We start from the raw sequence: 26,305 nt of genomic DNA, 5'->3' as shown, positions 1-26,305 counted from the left end.
TTTAACATTTTTTTTTCTTTTTTGGACAAACCTGTGTTGTGTTTGCAATTGTTTGATATTCATGACCGCAAAGTATCTTTTTTGTACTTTTTGAAGAAATGATAAAAAGGTTAAAGAATAAAGACATTGTTTGCTCATATTTACCAAGAGTGCCGATATTAGTGAAGGACACTGTATATCCAATGGATTAAATGTAAAGGGGTAAAGGCATTTTACGTTCTCTACATTTCCATTAACTTAAAAGTCTTGGTTATGCAAGTGTTATCATCAAGTTTATGTCATTCACAAAAGACTACAAAAAAGTACCGGTATTAAACACTAGAATATGTTTTTCTAAAATTCTTAAATCAGACTAAAGCATGGATGTCTTTTCCCAAATCACTCCATTTTATAAGGTCCAATAAATTAATTTCCAAATTACAAGTACACTGAAGCTGAAACTCATGATCATCATATGGTAGAAAATGAAATGGTCTTAAATCATGCACTGCTAATTATTTGTTGTTGTTGTTGTTTTTTTTAAAATGTATTGTTTGTTTCCTTATTAATAAAGAGTTCTGCTCAAAATACTGCCATCTTCTAATTGCCTGTAAGTAAGGTAAAAAGCAGACCTTCTGCCACACAGCGCATTAAATTTATGAGTTTTCTAATTTAAAGATCAGCTTTATCTAGTATGCAAAGATCACACGCTAGTCTACTCATTACTTCCGCCAGCACTAAAGATGGCGAACTGTTAATACGCACGGAATTCCCCTTTGAGCTAAATCGGCTACTGATTGGACCACATTGGTTCATCCGCTGGATCAGTTCGGTGGGAAACAAGGGGACAGTAAGGGAAGGTACCGGGTTGTTTGTGGTCTGCCGGCAGTGTGTTGCCCTGGCTGGTATGTTGTTATTGCTATGATCCCTATACCCTTGGTGGTGACGGTTCTCGGAGGATGGTGTGTGATTTACCTGGCGGACACGTTACTTTTGGTAAGTGTGATTGGTTATAGGTTATGATCACCTATGATGCATGCAGAGGGAAGCAGTGGAGGCGCATGCGGGATCATGTCTGTGTACACTAGAGGTGTCATACGTAACAGCAATAAAATAGAAACCACAAAGCTATGTGTGTAACCCCAACACATTTAAACACTTTGCACTGTGTAGTGTGGTAACCGTAGCAACAGAGGCTGCTGGATTACTTAGTCTCCATAGTGATTGCTGCATAAAAAAGGAGCGAATGATAGCTGTGTTATTTTAGAAAATCAGGGCTGAAGCTGCTTTACGTTTATCATTTGTTTTATATTTCCATTGGCAGGAAATGATTTGGGCCCATTTTTCATCCAATATGTAATATTTTATATTGGTTGATATGCCATACTTTTATTTGAGTGATCCTTCACTCTTTGCTGTACAACATTGACAGAATGAATAGAACAATAATGAATGCACCCTTTTATGCTAGGATTAATATGCTGCGGTTGCCACCAATGATGGGCAAGCTGGCATAAGAGAGACTTGGTATTCTTCACATTGCAAACGCATAGCTTCGGACAGGGCCAATCCTGGGGGGTGTAGGAGAGGAACTGCTGCTTCTCAAATGGGTACCTGGCTTATATGACAACGAGGCTGGGAACCACTCTTGAGCCCCGCAAAACATGCTTTTTATGGAAAATGCTGTAATAATTATATTATATGAAAGTCAATTAAGATTGGTTTTTATTGTTCCCATTTGGAGTAGACCACTAGCCACTAACGGTGGAGCAGCACTATCAATGTCCCTGTAGTAAGATGCCAGGTAGTGAAAGCCACCGGTGTCTTCTTCTGCTTGTGTTTAATTTTTTTCCCTGTATGATGTTTTCTCTTGATGATTAAATTACGTTTTGTTGCCTGAAACTTTTAGTCCTCAAAATCTCTGAAGACCAATTATGAAGAATGGCTGTCCACACAAGGGCTCAGCATCTCACCGTTTCACATCCGTTGGCAAACAAATATCTTCAACCGCCTCTTCTATAAATGGGGGAGGTGGAAACCTAGATTCTTATACCTATGGTAAGGGTTCTATGTTATTTATAAACAGTGTTGGACTCCCACCAAGCAACCTGTCCTATCTTTCTGTCAATTCAAAATGATGATCTAAGAAAATATAATCCAATAAACAAATCGGGCAGTGTTGTGTCTTCACGATTCTTTACAAACAATAGGAAGACAGATTTGATGGTTGGGTATGTCCAGTGCACATTTTGCATAAAAACACGCTAAGTAATACATATAGTTTTCACTTTAGGTCTACCCTGTCAGTGGTTTTCTGTTACTCTGCACAAAAATCACTGTATGATATTAAAGACATCACACACTACCGGTTAGTCTTGGTTTGGCTTGATGTAACCTGCTAAGAGATGTGGTTGCTGGAATGAACTCAAAAACATATTTACCTTAAACTTAGGACACATGTACCTTGCACATGTACCCAATGTCTGAATTTATTCATAATATGAGGTTTATTAACAAAAAACATTAGTTTGCGAGTTGGTTTTTGGGAGAGTTATAAAGGATTGACTGCAATAAGCATCTACTGCAAAAGATTACATTCCCACCCGTTGCTTTGTGGAAATCAAAACATTGGAACGTTGGATATGGAATATGCAGGGTTACATTGGCATTTATTTTAGGAAAAGCTTACTGGTGTCCTTTATAATGCAGTCAGGGGACCGAAACCTCATCTCTCTTACAGACACCTGTAAACTGCTTTAGTGAATAAATCCTTATATAGCGTTCATAGGACCTTTTTTAAAATGGTACTTCTGTGTTATACGTTTGAACTAAAACAAAGCAGACAGATCACTCTTTCCTTGTGTTTACTGTTATTATTATTTATTGTTTTATTGTTTTACAGTGCAATCAAATTCCGTAGCGCTGTACAATGGGTAGACAGGCCGTAACAAGTAGTATATAACATAACAATTTGACCTAAACAAACAGGTAAGCAGGGCCCTGCTCAAACGAGCTTAGTACTGGCATATACCCGGGAGAGTTCCATTATGTGTCACTTGTGAGTATATAAGAACAATTACTGATGCCTGCCTATAGACGGATATGTGACAACCCTCCTACCCCGAAATAAAGATGATAAATGCACACAGATATACATCAATATGTATATTATTTTATTCCATGACCCTCCGTTACGATGATGAAGGTCATGAAAGTAGTAGTCCAGAAAGAGGTGCACCAGAGGAGCAGAAATTAGGTCATATTTTAATCCCATATCGAGCGTTTACCCTACAATATGCTTACTGTCATCAATATGCACACAACGTAGTACCGCATACCTTGGGGTTTTTGTTACTTTTTATATTTGGTTTGTGGACCAAGTTGTTGGCTGCATTAGTTTTCTAATGCTGTGTTTGGCTAAATTTGTACTATGTTTTCATTATATAAGCCTCTCTAAAACATAGATTTAATGTAATACCACAATGAATCATTTGCCAGGTTCAGCATGGGTATGGTATTTGGAGTCCTCGCAATGTTTGGCTCCATGATCCTTTTGGGTAAGACTCTCGTACAGACTCTAAATCAGATGATGGCAGAAAGTCCAGCGTCCCAAAACGATCGCATCCTGCAGGTTGTGGTGAGTCCTTTTCTCAGAGCTATTGATGATATATGAATGTTTGCTTATAATGATCATTGCTCGTTGGACATAGGGGTGACCTGCCTTCAGATTTATCCCTCCCTTTTGTTAGCCCATAAAGATTTTATCAGGTTCAGCATTAAGACCTGAATACCAGCTCCAGAGACAGAACATCATTATACTGTCCTTTAGTCCACGTTGTATCTATGTGTACAAATGACTAGTTGGCCCTGGCAAGAATGCCCGACTACCATATATATCGCAAGACTGCATTACATTTTATTTAAAGAACGACAGCAGATTCCATAGCAGTATTGCAACAGGGGGCCCTAAATATTTCATGAAAAGGTTGCTTGTGCATTGGTATAGGGATCCCCAACTTGCTACACGTCTCCTGCCGGAGGTAGACACAGGAGTATGCGTGTCCCAATAAAACTTAGTGCCCAAATGTTGCCCATAATAAAACTCACAACAAAAAAGCGTCACAGAACCTACTAAGCCCCTAGGGTCCAAATGGATCTAATTGCCTGTTAGGTCATACAATAGAAGCTGCTTTACAGTTGAAACCACAACTCTCCATTTAGTGATTAGACCCCAAAGTGCTTCTATCAGGACCGGATACCAGTATACTGTCAGCTGGTACCCGGTCCTGTATACTGTGTCTGTATAAGTGACCCTGTTATGTTTTGTCGTCATGCCTCCTTGAACAGGTGCCTGGTGTAAATCTTCCCATTAGCCAGCTGTCATATTTCTTCTCTGCAATTTTCATCAGCGGTGTCATACATGAGATCGGCCATGGAATGGCAGCCATAAGGTAATACGACCTGCTTCCTTCTCCGAACAACAAAGTTAATGTAGCGTTTTGCATCAACATCAATATTTCAAACAGGCAGACGGCTAACAATGATCGGGGGCTACAATACTGATTACCGCAGCAATGGCTTGGATCTGAATTGTTTAAACTGCATGAAGATCAAAATATTGCAGATGTTTTAAAGAACATATTGATGAATTGCTTGAAACTGCAAACAACACCTGGAAATGTGAGATAGCATTAAACTTCACCACAATAAAGTGCACTTCAAATGCAAACCAAATATTAAAGGGAACTCACCCCAATTTATTTTTTTTATTACTACTATCAAATTAAAGAAAGGGGGAAATAGGGCAATACTTGTGATTCTTTTTAAACCGCTCTAGCATTCCTCATTTATCAGACAGCTGCGTATTAGCCATTTGTATGTGTTCTGGCTCTGTTATGTATGCCCAATTCCCAAGACAAATGCCCTGACTCCTTATCATACTGCCTGTGGAAAAGAATAGAATGACTCTGTGTTAATCACCCAGCTGGACACTCTGGCTGAAGAAAGTCAACGGACTTCGCTAGCATTGCCATAAAGAATCGGCTCAGTGTGGTATTTGAGCAGATATTCGAAATGTCACATGACAACTATGGCAGCATCCAGGTCTGCAGATAAAGGAAGTTTACTGAAACCAGATTAAATAAAACCCGGTTCTTGTCAATGCTAAGCTATATTACTATATACAGCACTGGATTTTATGCTCAAGGCAGAAGGTATTTTTTACATGCGACTCCCTCTTTAACCTATAGGGTCAGATAACTAGTAACCCTGTCTAACCAAAGAATATTTTATCGATTAAAATAACTGGTTGGCTTTCCATATTATAAAAAAAAAAAAAACTCGTTATTTTGTATTCCCAAATAATTTTTTATGTTGATAGACTTTTTCTTTAAATGTTGTTAATAGCAATTTGTTTTGTTCCTTCTTTAGAGAAACAGTGCGCTTTAATGGCTTTGGAATATTTATCTTCATTCTTTATCCCGGGGCATTTGTGGATCTGCTGACCACTCACTTGCAGATGGTTTCTCCTGTTCAACAACTGCGGATATTTTGTGCAGGTAGAAAACATGTGTGTTTTACAAACCTTTTGTGTAATGTATTGTGTTGTTTTAATAGATAAATGTCTCCATTCCACACAGAATATAATTATTGGATTTTACTAAAACATGACGTAAAGTCATGATTTTATGAAAGATACGGAGGCGAATATTGTGCTTAACCCTTTCTTTACTCCCACACAGCAGCATAGAAGAATACAACAGTAAAATAAGAAAAACAAGTAGGAGTGTACATACAATAACCCCTCCTACATAACATGCATCCCATAAAAGGGGATACACATCCCACAAACCTCCTCTTTCTAGGCTGCGACGAAGTCTGTACGCTCCAAAAAGGAACAGGCAACTTGAACCAAACAGGAACCGTCTCCACCGCAAGAACGACCAACGGAACACCGAAGGTAAGGAGATGAGCGCATCACACATCCACCACCACCATGTAGTCGAGGATTAGAAGGAGGAACCTGAGAAACAGAAGGTGAGAAGAAAAAACGTGGGCACGAGTTAGTTAGCCAGCCACCAAAACGACAGTAGAGGCAAAAAACAAAAAGCGCATAACAGCCAAGAAGAACACGCATAACACCCATGAAGAAGGCATATAAAATACACAGTACAAGGAAAAAAGAAACCTACCAGACCACAGGAACCACCAACCTGCCAGGAAGAGACACCATAAGCCATTAATAAGGGGGGGTAGAAAAAATGGACAGGGAACAATATTCGCCTCCGTGTCTTTAATAAAATCATGACTTTACGTCATGTTTTAGTAAAATCCAATAATTTTAAGTCAAGACACGGAGGCTCATATTGTGCAAGTTCAAAGCTAGGATACTACTGAAGAAAAAACATGATCAATGGGTTTGAAATAGAAGTCTCGAAAGGTGGATTCTCTGGACCAATCCGCCGCACGTAGAATATCCTCTAGACGTCCACCCAGCGCCAGGGATTTGGACGCTGTAGCGCTCCTAGTAGAATGCGCCCCAAACTTGGAGACATTAACACCAGCAAGGGTCATCACCCACTAGATCCAGCGAGATAAAGTCGCCGATGACACAGGAGAATGAGGAAAACGAAAAAAAAAGAAACAACTGAGGCGAATGATCAGTACGGAAACCCAAAGTGCGAGCCTCATATTCCTGGAGGCAAGCCACTGGGCACAGAGCAACATTAGCCGGGAAAGCCGGATAAGTGACCGACCTGATAGCGGTTTAAGTGCGACGCGAGATATCAAAAACGCACCCCCTCAGGAATAAAGGATCGAGCGTCCCAGTCAAGAGCCCTAACGTCAGAGACGCGTTTACATGAAATGAGGCAGAACAACATAACTAACTTAGCTGACAGCTGTCGCAAGGACAATTCAGAATTAAGACGGCAAATTAGCGGGTGTTTGCCCAGAGGGACCCCGTCAAAACCAAGATGTGGCGCAGAGATTGCAGAACGATACAGGTTGACGGTCCTGTACACGCGCCCCAAATCAAACAGGTAAGGAAAAGGGATCCAAAACCCGTTCCAAACACCAAGAAGTCCAAGCTTGCCAGGCTGCACCATAAGACTTGTGGGTACCTGGAGCCCAAGCTCCGGCCAGGAGCTGCTGAGCAGAGACCGAAAGGCCGGCGGACTCCCGGAGTCCAAACAAGCCAGGAGAGAGAGACTGCCGTCCTGAATCAGCGGGTGAGGAGTCCCTGCAGGATCCAGAAGCAGAGGGTCGTGGGAACGGAGTAACCGAGGAACCGCCACCAGAAGACTGGGGAACCAAGCCTGGGAGGGCCAGAACGGAACCACGAGTACCACTGTAACTTGTTGACGGCGGACTTGAAGGAGCGTCCTGGGAATCATGGCGAAAGAAGGAAAGGTATATTGACGGCCTCCGGACCAGTCCTGTAGAAAGGCGTCCACCACCAGTGCGTCCGGGTCCGGCCGCCAGCTGTAAAAGAGAGGGAGACGTGAATTCAACCGGGAAGCGAAGAGATCGATGCGGAGCGGACCCCAGAGCTTAATAATAGATGAGAACACACCCCACTCCAGGGTCCAGTCGCTGGCGTCAGCGAGGTAGCGCGAATTCCAATCCGCCACCACGTTGGAAAGGCCAGGAATATATTCCGCCTGCACCGTGATGTTGCGTTCCAAGCAGAAGGACCATAGATCTTTGGCCAAGTCTGCCAGAACGGCCGACTGGGTGCCCCCCAGGCAATTGATATAACGCACTGCAGAGACATTGTCCATGCGCAGACGGATGCAAGAGTTGATGCGATCCTTGAAAAAACTCTATCGCAAACGAGCCCGCAAGGAGCTCCAGGCAATTGATGTGTAGACCTGTCCCCGTCTGGGACTAAGGGCCACCTGTGGAAATCTCGCCACATCTCGCGCCCCAGCCGTGAAGGCTGGCGTCGGAATCTATTGACAGATCCGGGGAAGTGCCGAAAATTGCCTTGCCGTTCCAAGTGGACATGTTGGCAAGCCACCAACGTAACTCCGCTATGGTGGGAGCATCCAAGGTGATGAGATCCGCATAGGACGCCCCCAAGCGGAGGTGGTGAATCTTGAGGTGTTGAAGGGCCCTGTAATGTTGAGGGGCCGGAAAAATCGCCTGAATGGAGGCTGCCAGGACGCTGATAATGCGGGCTAAGTGGTGCAGCGAGATTGCCCGCAAACGTAGAACCCTCCGGATTTCCTTTTTGATAGAGTGGATCTTGGAGGTCGGAAGGCGAAGAACACTTTCCACGGAGTCCACGACGAAATCCAGGAACTCCAACCGTCTGGACGGGATGAGGTGGGACTTGTCCTCGTTTATGAGGAATCCTAACTGTTGGACCAACTCCAGTGTCCACTGGGTGTGCAGGTGTAAGACCTCCTTGTCCTGAGCCATGAGGAGCATATCGTCTAGATAGATAATCAGATGAACACCCCGAGACCGCAGGAGCGCCACCACAGGTTTGAGAAGCTTGGTGAAGCACCAAGATGCTGACGAAAGTCCAAAAGGGAGACAAGTGAAACGCCAGGAGACGTTGCGCCAGTGAAAATGAAGGAGATTCCTGGACTCCTCCACCACTGGAACCGTGAGGTAAGCGTCCTTGAGATCTATTTTGACCATCCAATCGTTTGACAACAGGAGATCTCGAAGAAGATGGATGCCCTCCATCTTGAAGTGGCGGTAGCGGACATAACTGTTGAGGTGCCGGAGGTTGATCACCGGACGAAGGCCACCTCCTTTTTTGTGTACTAGGAAGATATTGCTGAGGAAGCCTGGGGTGTCCGGGGGAACCCGTTCTATGGCGTTCTTCTCGGCTAGGGAGAAAATCTCGGCATCCACCAACTCTGCGTCGTGTTGGGAGAAGTGGAACGGTCTCGGAAGGGAAGACATCTGGGGATAACCAACCAGTTCGAAGACATAACCTCTCACCGTCTACAGCACCCAGGCGTCGGAAGTGACTGCCTGCCCCCGACAGGATACCGGGAAAAGGGTGAGACAGAAAAGGACTTACCGAAGGGACGGCGAGTGAACTGGGATCCACGATGACCTCTGGATCGCGACGAGCGTCCGCGTTGTGGAAAGAACGGCTGTCTGCTGGAATAGGCGTCCTGGAATTGAGGTCGTTGGGACCGGAATGAAGAATAGGAGCCTCGGCTTAAACAAACTGAGCCTGTGAAGGTACGGCCGGACAGATGGCTCCTGCCTCTGCCAGCCCTGGGGGAAACCCGAGGGTTAAAGACTTTCCTCATAGAGGACTGAGCCTTGTCCAAAGCCGTGAAGGCTTCCACATAGCGCCCGAGATCCTTAATAAAGGAATCCCCTGGGCCTCGCCACCCATCTCCGTGAGAGCCAGGTTTGACAATTTCAGTTCGATTTTAAACAAAATGGCTTTACGCCGCTCGATAGAGAGGGAGGTGTTTGTGTTGCCGGCAATGCTTATAGCCTGTTGCATCCAGCCCCGGAGAACCATAGGGTCCGGAGGGGAACCTGAAGCCACCCATTCCTGAATAATTTGGAACATTTTGGTCAAGGGACCAAAGATATCCAGGAGCTTATCCTGCGTGGCTTTGAGGGCTGATTCCAGACCTTTACGGGGGTTCCAGCCAGACTTAGCCAAAAATTGGACCATCTTGGGGTCAACAACGGGAGTTTCACAGACCTTGCCCGGGGCAATAGGCCGTGGGCATTCCGCGCTTAGCTTGCTGCGCGAGCTTTTGCTTAAGGGCTTACGCACCCTGGCCTGTAAGTATCGGGCCACATGGTCAGAAGGAAGCCACTCAGCTGAACGGGGATGGTGAAGTTCCTCAGGATCAAAATATGGTTCACCAAATTGATCAAGGACTGCAGTGTCTGGGGTTTTAGTAAGGTGACCAGTCTGCGAGGAGATAGCCTGCGCAGCAACTTCAAAAGGTGGGGCCGAATCATTAGTCAACTGATCCTCCATACTGGAGTCAGATGAATTCCAAGCCTCCTCAACAGATTCTGGATCAGAATCAGAAGAGCTAGAGGAAAGTGCCCTGGCACTCCTCCATTTCCTGTTCTGCCTGGTGGGTAAGGGCTTGTTTGCATTTAGGTGGAACGCTATGTTGGATGGAAAAATCATCATCATTCATAGAGGATCTGGAGGCAGACACACCAGTATGGTGAGACTTAAAGGACACCTTCTTTCCCCCAGATGCTTTATGGGAAGAATCAGGATCTGGATTTTGTACAGACACAGGTAATGATTTTTTAATGGCCTGAGTCAGAGAAGCTGACAAGGCCGTAGTCATAGAGGACATTGCAGAAGCAATAGCCATAGAGACAGAGTTATTAAATTATTTTAAAGGATCAATAGAAGGTAAGTCAGCAATGTGATCCTCTCTGGGAGAGGAATCAATATCAGACAATTCCTTTGATGGGGATTGGTGCCCAGCCATAGCAATATATATATATATATGGGAGCAAAACAGTTGAGTATCTGAAGAAGGTAATTGTATAATAGGGATATGCCCCTTTAAGAGAACGGCAAAGAAAAAAGCAACCGAACAAGGAGAAAAAATTATCCTGCAGAGAGGAGAACTGCTAGGATAAATAAAGGATGTCACAGAAATACCAGACTCTCGACCCGAGGCTCCTATCCACCACACGTCCGAGGACTAAAGAAAAAGCCCGCGAACCAGCGTGGGAGGAGCCAGGAGTAGGAGCGGACGAACGAGCAGAAGAACGTCCGCGACGCACGAGGATGAAGGGGAAGCACCAGATCGATGGAAGCATACGCGACCGCCGAAAGGGAAAGAGCGAGAAGTGAGCCGGCGAACCGTCAGAAGAAAAAACGCCGACACACAGACACAAAACCTGCACGAAAAACACTGAGGGGAGGAAGGGGGAGGGCAGAGGCAACCCTGAAGGTCCTCCGATCGCCCGGCCCGACAGGGAGCACGGGGACCGCAAGACCAGGTAAGAAAACCAATAAAACCAAAGACAAAACAATATTAAATAATATAAATGAACAAGCGGCCAGACCACGGGAAGTCCCACCAGGGAAACCCGCAGTCCGAACCAAAGGTAGACAAAATGAAATAAATGCAATATATAATAATAAATATATATGAAAAATGCAAGGTGTACTTTTCTGCTGTCTGGGAGCAGCAAAGAAAGGGGAGGATTGTGGGATGTGTGTCCCCTTTTATGGGATGCACGTTATGTAGGAGGGGTTATTGTATGTACACTCCTACTTGTTTTTCTTACTTTACTGTTGTATTCGTCTTTGCTGCTGTGTGGGAGTAAAGAAAGGGTTAAGCACAATATGAGCCTCTGTGTCTTGACTTAAAATCTAAGAGATGTCAATCACAGTGGGAAGTGGTGGTCTTTCTCATTAGAAAAAAGATTAAGTTCCATTGACGATCCAGCGCCTCCTCTCTAAACAAATAGCGCTACGATCATAAGCTTCTGTTTTGCATTATGGGTTCCTTATAATTCATTCAAATAGTATAGAGACATTTTGGGGAAAACATGGAGCTAAATGTTACGTATGAAAAATACAAACTTGAAACTGATCACAATCTTTAATAGGTACTGTGAACATAAAAAATTAACCCCTCCTTGATCAATGTTTTTTTTATACCTTAAAGCCCAGTACTTTTTTTTGCTATTTTATCCTATTATTAATATTATCTTTTATTTATATAGCGCTAACAATTTACACAGCACTACTTACAGTACAGATATTCAAAGGGTATGATAAAACAGGCAGGTATGAAATTTGACGAGTAAAATCTCCCTAATAAATAGAATAAATACACATAAAGTGCTCACTAATTACTAAAATTAAAACTTAATTTGTAATAAAACTACACTGCAAAATAGATAAGGAAAGAGCACTTTACATTATACTGTAATCAGGCCCGGACTGGGACAAAAAATAGGCCCGGGCATTTAAGCCCGAGCAGCCCATATTTATTTATTTATTTATTGTTAAAGCCCACCCTTCATGTACTATCTTTGCATTTACTCATTCACACAAATCATTAACACATTCATTAATGCAGTCTCACAAATCATTCACACATTTATTCATTCATTCATTCTCATACGCATTCACACTACCCCCTCTCCCCATCTTATCTGCCCCTTCTCACTATGTTCCCCCTTTTCACTATGTACCCCCTCTCACTATCTATCCCCTCTCCCCATTTCTCACTATCTAACCCCCCTCTGCCCCTTCTCATTGCACCCCCCTCCCTCACCCTACTTACCTTGTTGCCGGAACAAGCAGCAACTGCGGCTAGAGTGGCGGACCCGGTCGCAGTTGCGGCGGGCTTAAGGGGCAGGTGCCCCTTATGCCCTGCGTTAATGCGGCCGTAGAGGCCGCATAGGCCCAGTCAGTTCGGTCCTGACTGGGCCTATTTTAAGGTAGGGGCCTGGAGCTGCAGCTCCATCAGCCCCTAAGTCAATCCAGCCCGGCCCACCGGGCAAACGCCCGGTTTGCCCGATGGCCAGTCCGGGCCTGACTGTAATCATATAAAGGGTTAAAAATACTGACTTGGGTAGCACACTGCATACTATGTAGCATAGTTTAAATCTCCTTAAGAAAATAGCCCCCTCTCTCAGACAAAGCGGGACTGATTTGTGAAATGCGCTGATAACTTTTTGGAAGTGGGTGAAACTATTAACCCTGTATTCTTTGCCAGCAGGGGCTGATCAGAGAGCCCAACATGGTCTACAAAGCCCTTCCTAGGTCTCTGCCCCTCCACGTAGTCCTTGTACAGGTGTCAGCAGTGACACCTGCTGTAAAGAAATGCCTAATGATACAACTGGGCATTCTGTGGACAGAGTCCAGGGAGTTTTCAGACTTCTCCTGGGTAACCCCAAAGAGCTATTTTGCATCTGATTTGTAGACATTATAGTGCGTATGTAGGGCAGTGAAGCAGTTAAAGAGCCAGTAAACGTTATTTTTAGCAATTAATAATTAAGCTAAATGTGAAGTTTGCATATCTGTGTTCTCAAGTGTTTGTTTTTTTTTTAAAAAGGCCATATACGGATCTCTTTCTGCTGCTTTAATTCTCTTGCTAAAATTTGGGAACCGTAAGTGTCCGTATGTAAGTGATGCACGTTAGTCTTACACTATGCATCTATGACTTGCTTAACTTGTCCAGAAGAAAAATATAGGTGTCCCTAGGTAAAATGTAAATTGTTTTAAGGTTGTCCCCTAAATATCACTAGAGCAAAACTATGAAAATTGTCCCAGACTCCCGAGGATCAAAATGTGCCCTGATCCCTAGCATTGAAAGGCTTAATTTCCCTGCTCTTTCTGGCGAGTTAGTTTAGGATCATCAAAATGAAATCTAATCAGCTTGTTAAAGAATAGAATCCATTTGAAGACACAATCTATCCCCATAAGACTACTTTCTAGGTCAAAACATCTATTAAAAAGAAAAATAGAAAGTAATACGTACACGGCGGAACAGTAACTTAACCTTCTATCATCCCTCGTTGTGTGTGTATAATTATATTATAACCTTTAGTATAATGTTATTGGCCTTGTGATGACAATAATATAAGGGGCCCTCTAGCCATCATGTGCACTTTAATGTATATAGCTGAGAGATCTCAACGGCCTCAATAGGGTAATCGTCAAAACCCCCACTATGCATTTGCCTCCTTCCAGCCCCCCAGCTTCTTGGCTAGCAGGACAGGTGATGAGCTGAACCTGGCTTTATGATTTGGACCCATCTGGCACCTGTGTGCCGGTGAGCTGAATGCCTGCGGGAAAAACACCAGAATAAGACACCTGCTTCAAGATTTTTACATCTAAAGAATTTTGGAAATAATGTAAACTAAATAATAATCTGTATTATTTCAGTTAATAAAATATAAACTGCTTAAAGTTTGCAAATGAGTTGATACCCTATAGATTGTAAAGCGCATCACCTTTGTCTCAGTTTAACTGTATTATCGTATGTATAACTCGTTATACAATACTATGGTGTCTGCATGTGCTATATAAATACAATGTACTTTCATTGGCATTTAAAGGGTTAGTTCCCATTTCCCATCATTCTGCTCAGAATTAGCATCAGTATCTTATATAACGTATAGCTAAACAAAATATGTGCAAGCTTCTCTTAAATATAGGCTTAAACTTTATTTTAGTCATTAATTTGCCTTCTTTTTTCGTGCGGCACAGATTGGCAAAAGAAAGATTTAAAAAAAAATAAAATCATTTGATTGAATTGGGACTTAAAAGGAACAAAGCAATTAAACTGATCTATTGCACATTAACCATGCAGTTGGATCCGTAACTATGTTGATAAGTGCTGTAACACGGCGGGAGGGTAGCAATTACAGAATCTAATCCTTGTTACTCTGTTCGTGAAGTTTTTAACTTTGGACACCGCCAAATCGGGCCCCAGTTTATAGTCTGTTTAAAAAAAAAAAATAAAAAAAATAATAGTAATGGTATCTTTGCATTTATGGAACTTGATAACTTGTCTGGAACAGTGTTGGGATGTTTATTATTACGATATTTTTTATAATAAAGATTGAAGTGGCATGAAAATATTACATTGAGCTCACTTTGTTTAGGCTAATAAACTAAGGAAATGTAGCTTGTTTGGCAAATCATCTCCTGCAAATCAAAGAGCCAAGGGGCAGGGAGGTTGTGAAAAATGCATAGATGGGGTGCCTTTAATGCTTGCTACCCCTGTGTTATAGGAGCTATACCCAGACGTATTTACCTCTGATGCTGACCCAGTGCAGTTGCCCCATCTATGGCCGCCATCCTCGCTACCGGTCGCCGGGATATGCTGGCAGATCCTGGCGCTCTGTCTTAATGCCATGCATCACCTTTGAATGCACTCAGTAGCGGGCTCTATAGTGTAAATGGGCTGACTGCAGAGATATGAGAGCTCCCCTTAACGGGCCCATTGGGCAGCAGCACACAGTAAGGCCTGATCACCTAAGAGGGTGATTCCCCCCCCCCCCCCCTCGACCTGCCCTCGTAGGCAAGAATAAGTTGCTGGCTATACGTCCTGCAGGAAATATCCTTTGGGATCCCTCCTATCTTCAGACACCGGTTCTGTGCATATGGAGGCTTGAGAAAACTCAAATGTCGATAATAAGGCAGAAAGATTGTGTTTTTCATCTCACTGCATCTCATTGCTTAGTGAATGAATGTAGAAGAAGTCTAAGAAGGGTTTTGAAAGAAAACTCAACATCCCATTAAAAGACACTGTTTCCCCAATGCTTGTATTGCAACATTCTAGGGTACTTTGTCTTCGGTTTTTCTCATGCCCCCCCCAGCTTCCTTATACCGTTTTTATTTGGGGAAATTATGTACTCGTGGATTGTTTTCCTTGTTTCCTGCAAATGTGTTGCTTCTTCCATTCAATATTTTGCCCACTAGATGTCAGGCAAACCCTTCGATGTGCTGCTTGAGTTGCGGACCCAGTCTACCTTCCTATTTTATAGTTCTTTGCGATGACTCTTCTGTCTCAGACCTGTAGAATTCTTCCATCCTGGTTGATTAAATATGTCCGTGCTAAACTACTTTCTCGATCACACTCTTAGGGGCATTGCAGGAAAACATACGGAGACTCTGACCTTTTTTTTAAATCATTATTACTATTATTTTTCACATTATTATTTATTATTAGTTCACAAAATTTCTGGTACTGTCAGCGAAGATGTCATTGGGTGGGGAATGCCTGAACATCTGTTATTTTTTTGCAACAGAATGTTGATTTTCTGTTAACTTCATGTTATTGTTCTCGAAACATGATTTAAAGGGACCCCTCCACTATTAAATGCATTAAAGCTTTCTGTACATCCAACATCCCAAATTGCTTGTTATTGAATCCTTTGTTATTGTTACATTTCTGAATGGAGTTGTACAATTCCTTTTTTTTTTTTTTCAGGGGTCTGGCATAATTTCATTCTCGGTCTGGTGGGCATTTTGATATTGTTTCCGCTTCCTGCTCTTCTGTATCCGTTTTACTACACTGGAGTTGGAGCGCTTGTTACTGAAGTTGTAGAGGTAAGAGTGGGATAAAGCGTATGGAACTGTATTGCATCTTTTTCTTCTTCGCCGCCTCCTTTCATATTTACGTTACGTACTTTCCTGTTTTAAATTAAAGTGGCTCTAATCACTAAAGAGGGTGATTTCAGGAGAGTTGAACCTTTCAGCTCCGTGATATCACTCTCCACTATCAAGTCTTGGTGAGCTTTTTCTGCAAGAAGGGATGAGTCAGACTTACATAATACGAGAGGTTTCCTAAAGCCACCCACGCTGATTTACTGGGCCAGGTCAGCCGTTCTTGCAGGAAAACTCACTGGGGTTTTTTGTTTCATGATGTAGATAACAGCGAGTTGAAATGCTCACCTTTCTGCAAACTACCTCATTAGGGACTATGCCCAATGTCTTACCAAATGGAGAACCTAGTTCAACGTATTAGAAACATTCCAAGGAATGCAGATGGAGGACAGGTGTCTCTTTTCTTTGCATTAGATCGAGAGGGACACCTTGTGCTTTTCAGCATGCATTAGAATAACCCCCAACATTTCAGGCCACCTCTGTTGGAGAGTGTGGCAAGAGGCAACGCTGACCCCAGAAGTAGGAAACATTGGAGCTGCAAATGAGGTCAATACTTTTCACCTCCCTGGGCCAGTCAGGGGACATCAAGGGATCTCTCCAACTGGCCCATTTCACTGTTGCCTGCAAAAGAGACACACTGCCTCAAAAATAAGTCCCAATATACAATTATATTACAATTTATTTATAGACGGTCAACAAAATCCATGCTGCATTATTACAATAGACGGGAGTGAGAATTAACAATAACATTGAAAATTGACAATGACCTACGATAAGAGGTACTGGCGCAGAAGAAGAAGAGATCCCTGTTCTTGCAAGCTTACAATCGATTAGAAGAAGTTGAAAAGCTCAGAGCTCTGTCCATTACTCTGAGGTCTTGGCTGGATTTATGTCTGATCCCAGCGGCAGCCTGTCTCTGCTATTGGTACAGAAGTCTCTTGGATAGGATACAGTGCCAGTGTCTCCAAAGAGAAGGATTTTGGCAGCCCATCATATTGTTTCTGACGGAAAGGCCAAAACAAAGTTTGCTGTTCTTTTACAAGGCCATTAGTGCCAATAATAAAAAAAAAAATATTACGCTCTTGAATTCAATCTTTGTAAAGCATGCTTTAATAACAGAGTAAAATAACAGCGTGATGGATACAGTTTTCTCATCTGTAAAAGTGCTATTTTTTTTTCCCTGTTTCCCCGCAAGTAACATAATTACCGCCATTTGTGTCACCAGTGTTTTGATGCATGAAATTTATTTGGCATGGTCACTATCATGTTTACAATAAATGCCATTAATGAGCATATCATTTGATGCTATTTTATGTAGTATATTTATGGCCGTCACTGACAAATTTAACATGAAGACTAACGTTATATTGTATTATGTGCTTACCCATGGCAAGGAAGGCATAGGCTTTTTTGTATTCTAGTGACCTGCTGGTATTGGTTTCCTATGCAGGGTTGACTTTTCTTGCTCCTTAAGGGGGCACCAAATATTTCTTTCTAACCTAGAATGTAGAATTTGACAGCAGATAACAACCATTGAGACCATCTACTCTACCCATTTTCCTCTTGTTAGATTATGACATCTTGTTCTAACATTTCACTTCTGAAATAAGCTTTCCTCTTGTACTTTGTTAAATTCTTTTAAGTACTTAAATGTTGTTGTCAGATGAACGGATTTACCAGAGGAAGTACACTCAATCCTACTCGTGTAGGTCATGACTAGGGTGAGGAAGGTAGTATGGTTGAAACCGGTAATTGAATAGGCATTACACCCCTATTTGTTTTTTTCTCAGATACTCAGCATTTCAAAGGGGGAGACGCAATATTCCCTGATCATCTATGGGAACATTTTTTTAAATTATAAATTCCTTTTTACAATCCTCTTCACAATTTTTTTTTTTTTTGTTTTGAATTTTATTTTATTGGTACAATTTTACTTCTAGAGGACAAGACAATACAAAGTATATGTTTAGATTAAGCGAAAGAAACAAAAATTCAATATCATATAATTACAAAACAAGAACAAAAAAGACAAAAAAAAAATCATATTCAAACCTTTGGAAGTTCTTTCTGACCCCCGGCCTTGCCCAATAAAAAAAACAAAAAACAGACGGTTTAGGTTCCTTGTGTTTTTTTTTGTTGTTTTTTTAATATAAGGGGCCCAACATTTATAGGTTTCCCCTAGTCTATTGTTCTGGAAAGAGCGGTAATGTTCCATCTTACATTGAAATAGGAATTCTCTTAACAAAATGTTTACTCTTTTGAGAATATCAAGGCTAGCTTCCCCTTGCTATTTTGATGCAGACCTTCAAACTATCAACAGGAACATTTCTTTGGTAGGTTTGGTCACAAGACCATTTTTCCAAGTGGTTTACTTTTTTTTGGTAACCCTGCTTATATCGGACTTCCTAGTGCATATGAAGTCTGGGAATAGAATAATTTATCCATAACAATCTTGATCTTCGTATTGCGACACATATCCCTCATGATGGTATACAGAGAGAACATGACCTCTCTATGTATTAATGCATTTAATTGGTTACCATAACCCATGTGATAAAAATAAAACAGAACCCAGAGGAAGCATGGGAATGCTTGACATTGACCTGAACACAGGCAGCTCTACCTCATCGTAAAAAAACTCTCCTTAAAACTGGGGAATTCATAGTAATATAATGTATCTTGAAAAAATAAAAATCTGGATATACATTTTGCAACCCTTTTTTTATGTATTTCATTTAATTTATTTTATTTTAATATGCCTCTAGCGTAAATGACGCCCCTCCGAAATGTGTTCTGGGCATGAGTGGGGGAAAATGACAGTGTAAAAAGCAGGGTTCCTTCCTTCATCATGCTCGTCTCTTCTCATTATACTGTAAATAGATGTTAATGGTTTACTCAAGCCATTTATGTATTCATTTTGTTAATGCTCCACATAACCAGTAATTATCAAGGCTGCCAATGACTGTAGCTTACAGAGGCTGTGGTGTGACAGGCTGTTATTTGTTTCATCTGAAACAGAATTTAATTGGCCTCCACATAACACTAAATTAATCATTTGGTTCCCATTTTTGTGTCTCCCAGAAAGAATTTACACCTTGTCATAAGCAGTACCCTTTCAAGCTAAACTTAACACCCTTGCCAGTGCCACGCAGCTGTTCCACGAATGATCGGTATTGGGGAGGCTGCACGGTGATCACATAAGCAGAAAGCTGTTACATGCTAATTACCAAGAGACTGTTGTTGAGATTTCCTTGTTACAATAGCTTGTGGTGTATCAATGCTTAACTTAGCTGTGTTACATCCCACCACAATCGGTTCACACACACCGTAAGGAGCATTGTGACGGGACGATGTGTACCCTGACTGGGTACACCGACGAAATCAAATCGTACTTCCATTGATCCGAGACTTTGCAGTTCACTCCTCCAGCACTGGGTGAGAAGAAGGGGGGCAGCAATCTAATGGAGCCGTGCTGGCACAGTGCTAATATTGTCCTGAAAAGGACAATAAGTTGTCATAGCCGCCCATCCCAATCATCAAATAGAACTAATGTTGAGGTCATAACTGGAACAGTTTATTGAGAAAACATGTACCCTTATACACAGAACTCTACCAGATATGAGGCATTATCACATCAACCAAACAATAACCTGCTGAGACAGCCCGGCGCCACAGTCAGGTCGCCAAACATTGTTATCTTTGCATAAGTCACTGTTTTCAGGGGGGTAATCAAGAGGGAGCGTTGAAGATCCCAGGGTATTGAAGGATGCGTGGTCGGGACCCCGAATGACAGCAGTTCCCCCGGACACTTCCCAATGCACCTGGGTAGAGGCTCCACAGCCCCGGCTGCTGAGCCCTGGTCTAAAGGAGGTGATAAAAAACAGGATTCCCTAAGGAGGTCCTTCTCACAACCACCCCTTGTTCGTACCCCACCACATGGTTCGTAGACACACAAGTCAGCGGAAACACCTACAGATCCTAGCTGGTAAACGGTTCCAGAGCATTACAGACCCAGACAGGCGCAAGGGAAATAATGATCCCACGGGTTGGTCCATCAGTGTCATTATTTTGGAGATACTTGGATTTTAACCTTTTAACGGGAAAGCTTGGCTTGGCAGCCGGTTGTGAAAGGGCCAGCTTTATATAAATATTTTTCTGGCCTGGAGTTCCCCGCCACTCTTACAAAGGCTGGCCAAGCCAATCAACAACAATTTAACACTAAGGTGGAGATAACTTAATGAGGAGGAATAATTGTGCAGATCACATGAGGAGGAAGTTAAGAAGGCTGTTCCCATTGTACACACATATAGTGGATTTCTAATGCATGTATGTAGCATATTTGAATATGTAAATCATAGATTTCATCTATCTCTGTAAGAATATAGGATTTTGGAAAGATCCTGGGTAACCCATGGTATTTAATTCCTACCACCGCATCTCATTCACGCATCCCTTCCATTAATATGTATTAAGTACCTTGTTTTCTGCTTGCATTACTATTGGAATGCATACCCAGTTAGTAATATTTACCCCATATTTATTTTCATACATGCAAATGTGCTGCAATTGCTATTTACTGAAAGACTCTTAGTGTCTAAAGGTTTAAACGATTTGCATCTAACATATGATACATCTAAGTGTTTAGTGGTCCAACATTAAGTAGAAACAGAGCAGTCATGCAAGAATCCACAGTACACAGATACTGGTTTGGCAGTGAATTCACGTACCCATTTGTCAGCCCCTCAAGAGATCACTGTGCTCATTATTGATTAAATAGGATTAGATTGACTAAGTGAAAATAAGGTAGCTGTGTCAGCATGCTGAATTCTTTCCACGCTGTTTTTTTTTTTTTTCTTGTTACTCCTTCTTTCTATCAGTTGAGTGCATTATGCCGAAGACATGGTCTATAACTGGTCTTCCTCAGAGGTTTCATTGATTATCTGCTTGTGCATCTGTCAGCAGAACGGTTGTTGAACGTTTTGTTTAGCGTATGTCATCAAGATGTTAAGAATAGACATTTGTGGATCAGGCATAATGTCCCAGTAGTTTTATTCTACAGATTTTTTTTTAATATATATATTTTTTGTCTTCGTTTGTATTCCATTACAAGTGATAAGTATATCTGGGAACTCTCCAGGTTTTACCCGGGGACTGCATTGAAGCTCTGCTTTTCTGGGTCACCACTCGCCATGTCCCCCTCCTACCCCTTACAAATTTGATGTGTTTTGGGCTCGCCCCATCCACAACATAATTGACGCCGCAGCAGGCAAGCCTGCCCATCCGCGTTATATATATATATATATATATATATATATATATATATATATATTTTTTTTTTTTTTTTTATTGTTCTCAATGATGAATGTAAACTAATAGATTGTAAGCTCACTATATATATACCAGCATGTCTTAACACATGTTAAATTTAATTGCTAAATTGTATATTGCTGGTTTCAATGTTATTGTTCATATTCATTTTCCCACTATTGGAATAGTTCTATGGAACCTGCTGGCACTGTAATGTATAATAATTATTTTTTTATATGATTTTGTATTTTGGAAAAAAAAAAATTTCCGATAACATTAACTATACTTCATATTCACTTATGTTTAGGATTCACCTGCCAGCGGACCAAGGGGACTGTTTGTACAAGACATTGTCACCCAGGTACAAGACTGTCCAGTGACCAATGTGGATGGTTGGCATGCATGCCTAGCAGATATATCTCAGAAACCACAGGTTGGCTACTGTATGAACTCGGCCACTCTTCAGCAGCTTCACTTCCCAAGCAGAGGTACAGTATCATGAAATACACCCGACTGCATTCAGATGTGCATTCAATAACAGGATTTTGCAGATGGGCTGAACATTTTTGCTCTCTGATGGAACTGTGTGTTATGCAGTGCCAACCCCAGCGAGCTTCTCCTGCAAGAAGGGCTGACAAAGAAAGGCTTTGAAGAAATATTCTCATATTGACTTAGCATTATGCACGGTCAGCTTAGACATTCTTGCAGGAGAAGGTTGCAGGGAACTAAGTGTTTTAGGGAACATGCCTTTCCTCATTTTCCCGTTCCTTTTTAAATCTGATCATTGGTATGCTTTGTAGAAAATATATTTTGTGTGTATATCCTAATTCCATAAAAGCATCTTAGTGTATGATTCTTTGCAACAATGATAAACATACGGCCTTATTCAAGGCAAGGTCTAGTGTCCCATACAGCCTCACCTTTGTAAGTACTCTAACATGCGTTCTTTCCTATAAGCGAAACAAAAAAGCACACTTACCCATAGAAGAGATGCAGCACAAACCTGCACCCCTGTGCTTCCTTGTTGGCTCCAATTTTGGCTGCTACAAACAGGGAAAAAGCTTTCTATGCATGTGTGCGGGACCTGCGTTTGGCTGAATGCATCTCCTGCAAGCCAACGAGTTGAGGTTGGACACATGGATAGCGAGGATTCTGATTAATCTAAGTAGAGTTGTTGTGTCATGGCATACTCTTGTGCTATTATGAGGATAACCGAAAAAGTTAGAAAGCTTGGATCCAAGCCAATGCATTGATTGTGATGACTGTCAAACATAGCCTTACAATGTTACTTGTCCCAGAGACAAAATGAGAAGCTGAATGGATTTGTGTTGCTTTTTCTATATTCTATATTATTTTACCAAACATCAATTACAAAGAAAGTTAAAAACTAATCTGCTGATATCTAGTCATTTTACAGCTCAATTCCTGTTTTACAAAATCAATTCAGCAAGGTTTTCTTGAGCTAAAAGGTATTGGAAATACTGTCTGTTATAATCCGCCAGTTATTTCTTTAGATTTTAACATGTTTTGTGGGTTCTGTAATGCCTGGTGAAAGACGTAAGGGTCAAAGTGACTTTTACATTGTATCCTTGGTAAATCTGTGCTCTAGGTAAATATATTTTAGGAGCCTAGTCATTGGGTCATCCTGTTCTTTTGAAACACAGAGGGCAATAAATAGTAAAACATTTGTCCTTGGGTTTATTCCCACTGTTCAAATTTACACTACTTAAAATAATCCACTCTAGAGCTTTAACGGGCAGATCTTGGGATCTTCTGCTTTATGGTTTGAGTCTGTAGTTGATGTGGATGCCAAAATAGAAAAAGACATGAAGTCACACTTAAGTCTCCGGGTCCTTAGAGTATGTGACGTTACCTTTATTTGGACCAATATAGAAAAAGATGTATCAAGATGTAGTCAAAAAGAGTAAGATGGCGATCTCACCAGTATTGGAACTTGGTGGAGTAGGATCTCTGTAGCAGACAACACTATACTGGATGGGTACCGTTCCTAGTTATCTGTGCTAACAGTTATTCCCATTAATGCCTTTGTGGACTCCTTGGTATGTAGGATAACAAGCAAGGAACTGGACATACATTAATAACTCGCGTATCAAGTGCATCTGTACCTGGATGCAGCAGATTCCTTTCTTCTACAATGTGTGACTGTATCTGCCTAGAAAGGCTGTATGTAGTAGTCGGGGCCCCAGTTTTTGCGTAAATATTCTGCCATATCAAGCCCTTATTGTGGGTTCATAGGACTTCACAACATGGTCACATATACACCATTGGACACTACATGGTGTCTGCTTTTGATAATAGAAGAACCTAAATAGAATACAATGGTTATTCAAATGCATACAACCTTTGCTATTGGTACACGTCGTTATTTGAGCTTTGAGCTTTCTCCTCTTAAACTCAAATAGCCCTAAGAAAAAGTAATGTGGGGCCACCAGATCTACCGAGACATCTGTTGGACATTCTCTTGTTATTTCAAGTTATTTGCTCATGTGCACTTTGAATATAATCCACATATAAATATAATTTGGGGTCTTTCATTTGTTTCAGTGTATAAAAGATTGGATGGATCTATCGAGTGTTGCAGTAACAACAGCCTTTCCGACATATGCTTCTCATACAGCGGTAATACGCGGAATCAATTGGTAAGTTTACAGGAAATAAAAGGCTTTTCTGGACAAAGGCTACATATTTAGATGCAGGAATCAGTAGCATGAAGAACGGTCACATGTCAATTCTTTGAGAACTCATTAAATAATTTTCATATTTTCTTCACCAATTTCTTTTTTTTTATTTTTTTTTTTATTATTTTTAAAAAAGCATTTGAGATAGTGAGACCAGGTGAAGAAAAAGGGTAGTAATGATCTAAGAAAATTAATGAAAATAAGGCAAGGCATAGATTTTTCTTCTAATAATTTATTGATATGTCTCTGGCTAGATTTGCTTTATTGTTGCACCTTCGTAAGTATAAAAGTATATTTATTTGTAATTGAGTTCCTACTTTTCATCATTCTTGTGTTGTAATTGTTCACATCCTGTGACTACTCAGCCTAATTTTCATAGAAAATTCCATTAGAGTACTGGAAGTGAACCTCCCAACTTGGTCAAGTAAAGGAAGCATCCTTAGACCATGGAATTTTGTTTAACGAGAAGTTGGCCCTTTACACTTACATGTCTGTTTCATCGTGCTTTTTAATTTATCATGAGCCTTTAGTGAATTCAGTCCAATGTGGATTTTTAAAAATGTTTTGCAAGTTCTACAGTGGGTTTTTCTGTCTGTAAAGAGGAAAAAGAAGATTAGGTGCATGAGCAAAACATTCTTGCACAATTTGTTCTTTAGCTGTAAATTGAAATTAGTGCGAGCAGAATTGTTTTAAATAAAAAAAAAAAAAGTAACAGTTCTTAAAATAACTTAATCAATAGCAGACCAAATAGGTTGAGTTTGGCACACCATCCAGAAATATGCCATTGAATGAAGACGTATAGAATGATCAATGCTATTTCAAATTAGAGATTCATAGTGGGTGGGAAGGTGTTACCTGGGCAAGGCACTTTTTTTTTCAGTCATGTCCTCTAAATATTGATCACCGATCTATTGTTTACAGTATGTCTGTCTGCCAGCCAGAAAGGCAATCCAAAAAAGCCCCGAATGTCGATCGGATATAGATTGTCAGAAGGGAGATGCTTCCAGCATTTGTGCTATCCCATCTATTGAGAATCAAACTCGTCTTATCAGAGTAAAGCACCCACCTCAAATGGAAATGCTCTTCATAGGATACCCTGTACATCTGGAATATGCCGGTACGTGCAAATGTCCTGTCTTAAGGAAGCTGTGCTAGTGCATGTGCGCATTGTTGTAGAAAGTTATTTACAACCGAAAAAATGTATGAAAGGGTAATTGGGTTGTTTGAGCTTGAGTTGGTCTCAGAATAGTCAATGTGGTTAAGAGTGGTCAGCATGTTTTACAATCTAACTAAATGATTTTAATTTTTTAACGTAAGCGACTGTTTTACTTAAAGGAAGCTCAGAGTGGCAGGGCTGGATACAACACAGGCTACAGAAAAGCGTGTGTGTGTGAATGAGCAAGTGTGCAGAGGCGTAGGGGCTGTGGGGTTACTTGGCCCCCTCTGTTTTAATGTTTCTTCATTTTGCAAGAATAAAGCTAGTCTGATGCAAATTATAAACACTGTTACTTTAATTTTCACAGTGAGTCTCAGCAGTTTTGTTCCAAGATATAACTTTCTCAGCATACACCTGCCAGTGGTCATTGAAACCTTCTGCAAGTATCCCTTTGAAGTGAGATAATTTGTTTTTGTCCTCACACATTTCTTCTTTAAGTAAATACTCAATGGTGCTCCCCATCTAAAGTAAGTTTTTAAATTTATTTTATTTTATTTTTTTTATTTTTTTTTTGAGGATTCCAGCAGGGAGTTCTAAATGTCTTTAATATGGCAAAATCCATAATCGACATGACATATGTGATATTTTAATATTGCGCAACATTTAGTGTTGTAGGTTGCTAAGTAGATAGTAATAAATAATATCACTGAAAAAAGAAACAGTATGAACATTCAGTTGTACTATCTGGGTGTAGCAGTATGAGCTATTTTTACTTTTTCTATGTATATATATATGTGTACATTTATCATAATTATGGTTTTCCACTTAACATGTCTCAGATATCTGATTTCTCTGTCGGGAGCTTTGGCTGTGATTAATGCTGTTCCATGCTTTGCTTTGGATGGACAATGGATACTTAACTCTTTCCTCGAAGCCACATTAAGTTCTTTTGTTGTCCAAAAAGAGAACCGAGAGCTCCTGGGGTTCTTCATCCTACTAGCAGGCAGTGCTCTGTTAATGGCAAATGTGGTTCTAGGACTGTGGATGGTGACAGCCCGGTAG

The 26,305-nt window shown here is 41.3% G+C and overlaps 1 protein-coding gene across 1 annotated transcript; it reads left to right on the top strand.

Annotated features, from left to right (window-relative positions):
- The first annotated feature begins 900 nt into the window (after nt 1–900).
- On the top strand, nt 901–26,305 carry LOC149289749 (membrane-bound transcription factor site-2 protease-like). Its single transcript, XM_089490339.1, has 11 exons — nt 901–975; nt 1,889–2,037; nt 3,478–3,616; nt 4,327–4,430; nt 5,410–5,537; nt 15,906–16,024; nt 21,696–21,876; nt 23,954–24,048; nt 25,009–25,204; nt 25,611–25,686; nt 26,083–26,305. Exons 1-11 carry the CDS (start codon nt 901–903, stop codon nt 26,303–26,305), a joined length of 1,485 nt encoding a protein of 494 aa, XP_089346465.1.

The sequence above is a fragment of the Sceloporus occidentalis genome, unplaced genomic scaffold (assembly GCF_023333645.1).
Source record: "Sceloporus occidentalis isolate IW3139 unplaced genomic scaffold, rSceOcc1.0.p SCAF_43, whole genome shotgun sequence".
Classification (NCBI taxonomy): Eukaryota; Metazoa; Chordata; class Lepidosauria; order Squamata; family Phrynosomatidae; genus Sceloporus; species Sceloporus occidentalis.
Note: the sequence above shows the minus strand (reverse complement) of the source record. Positions and strands in the feature narration are given on the sequence as shown.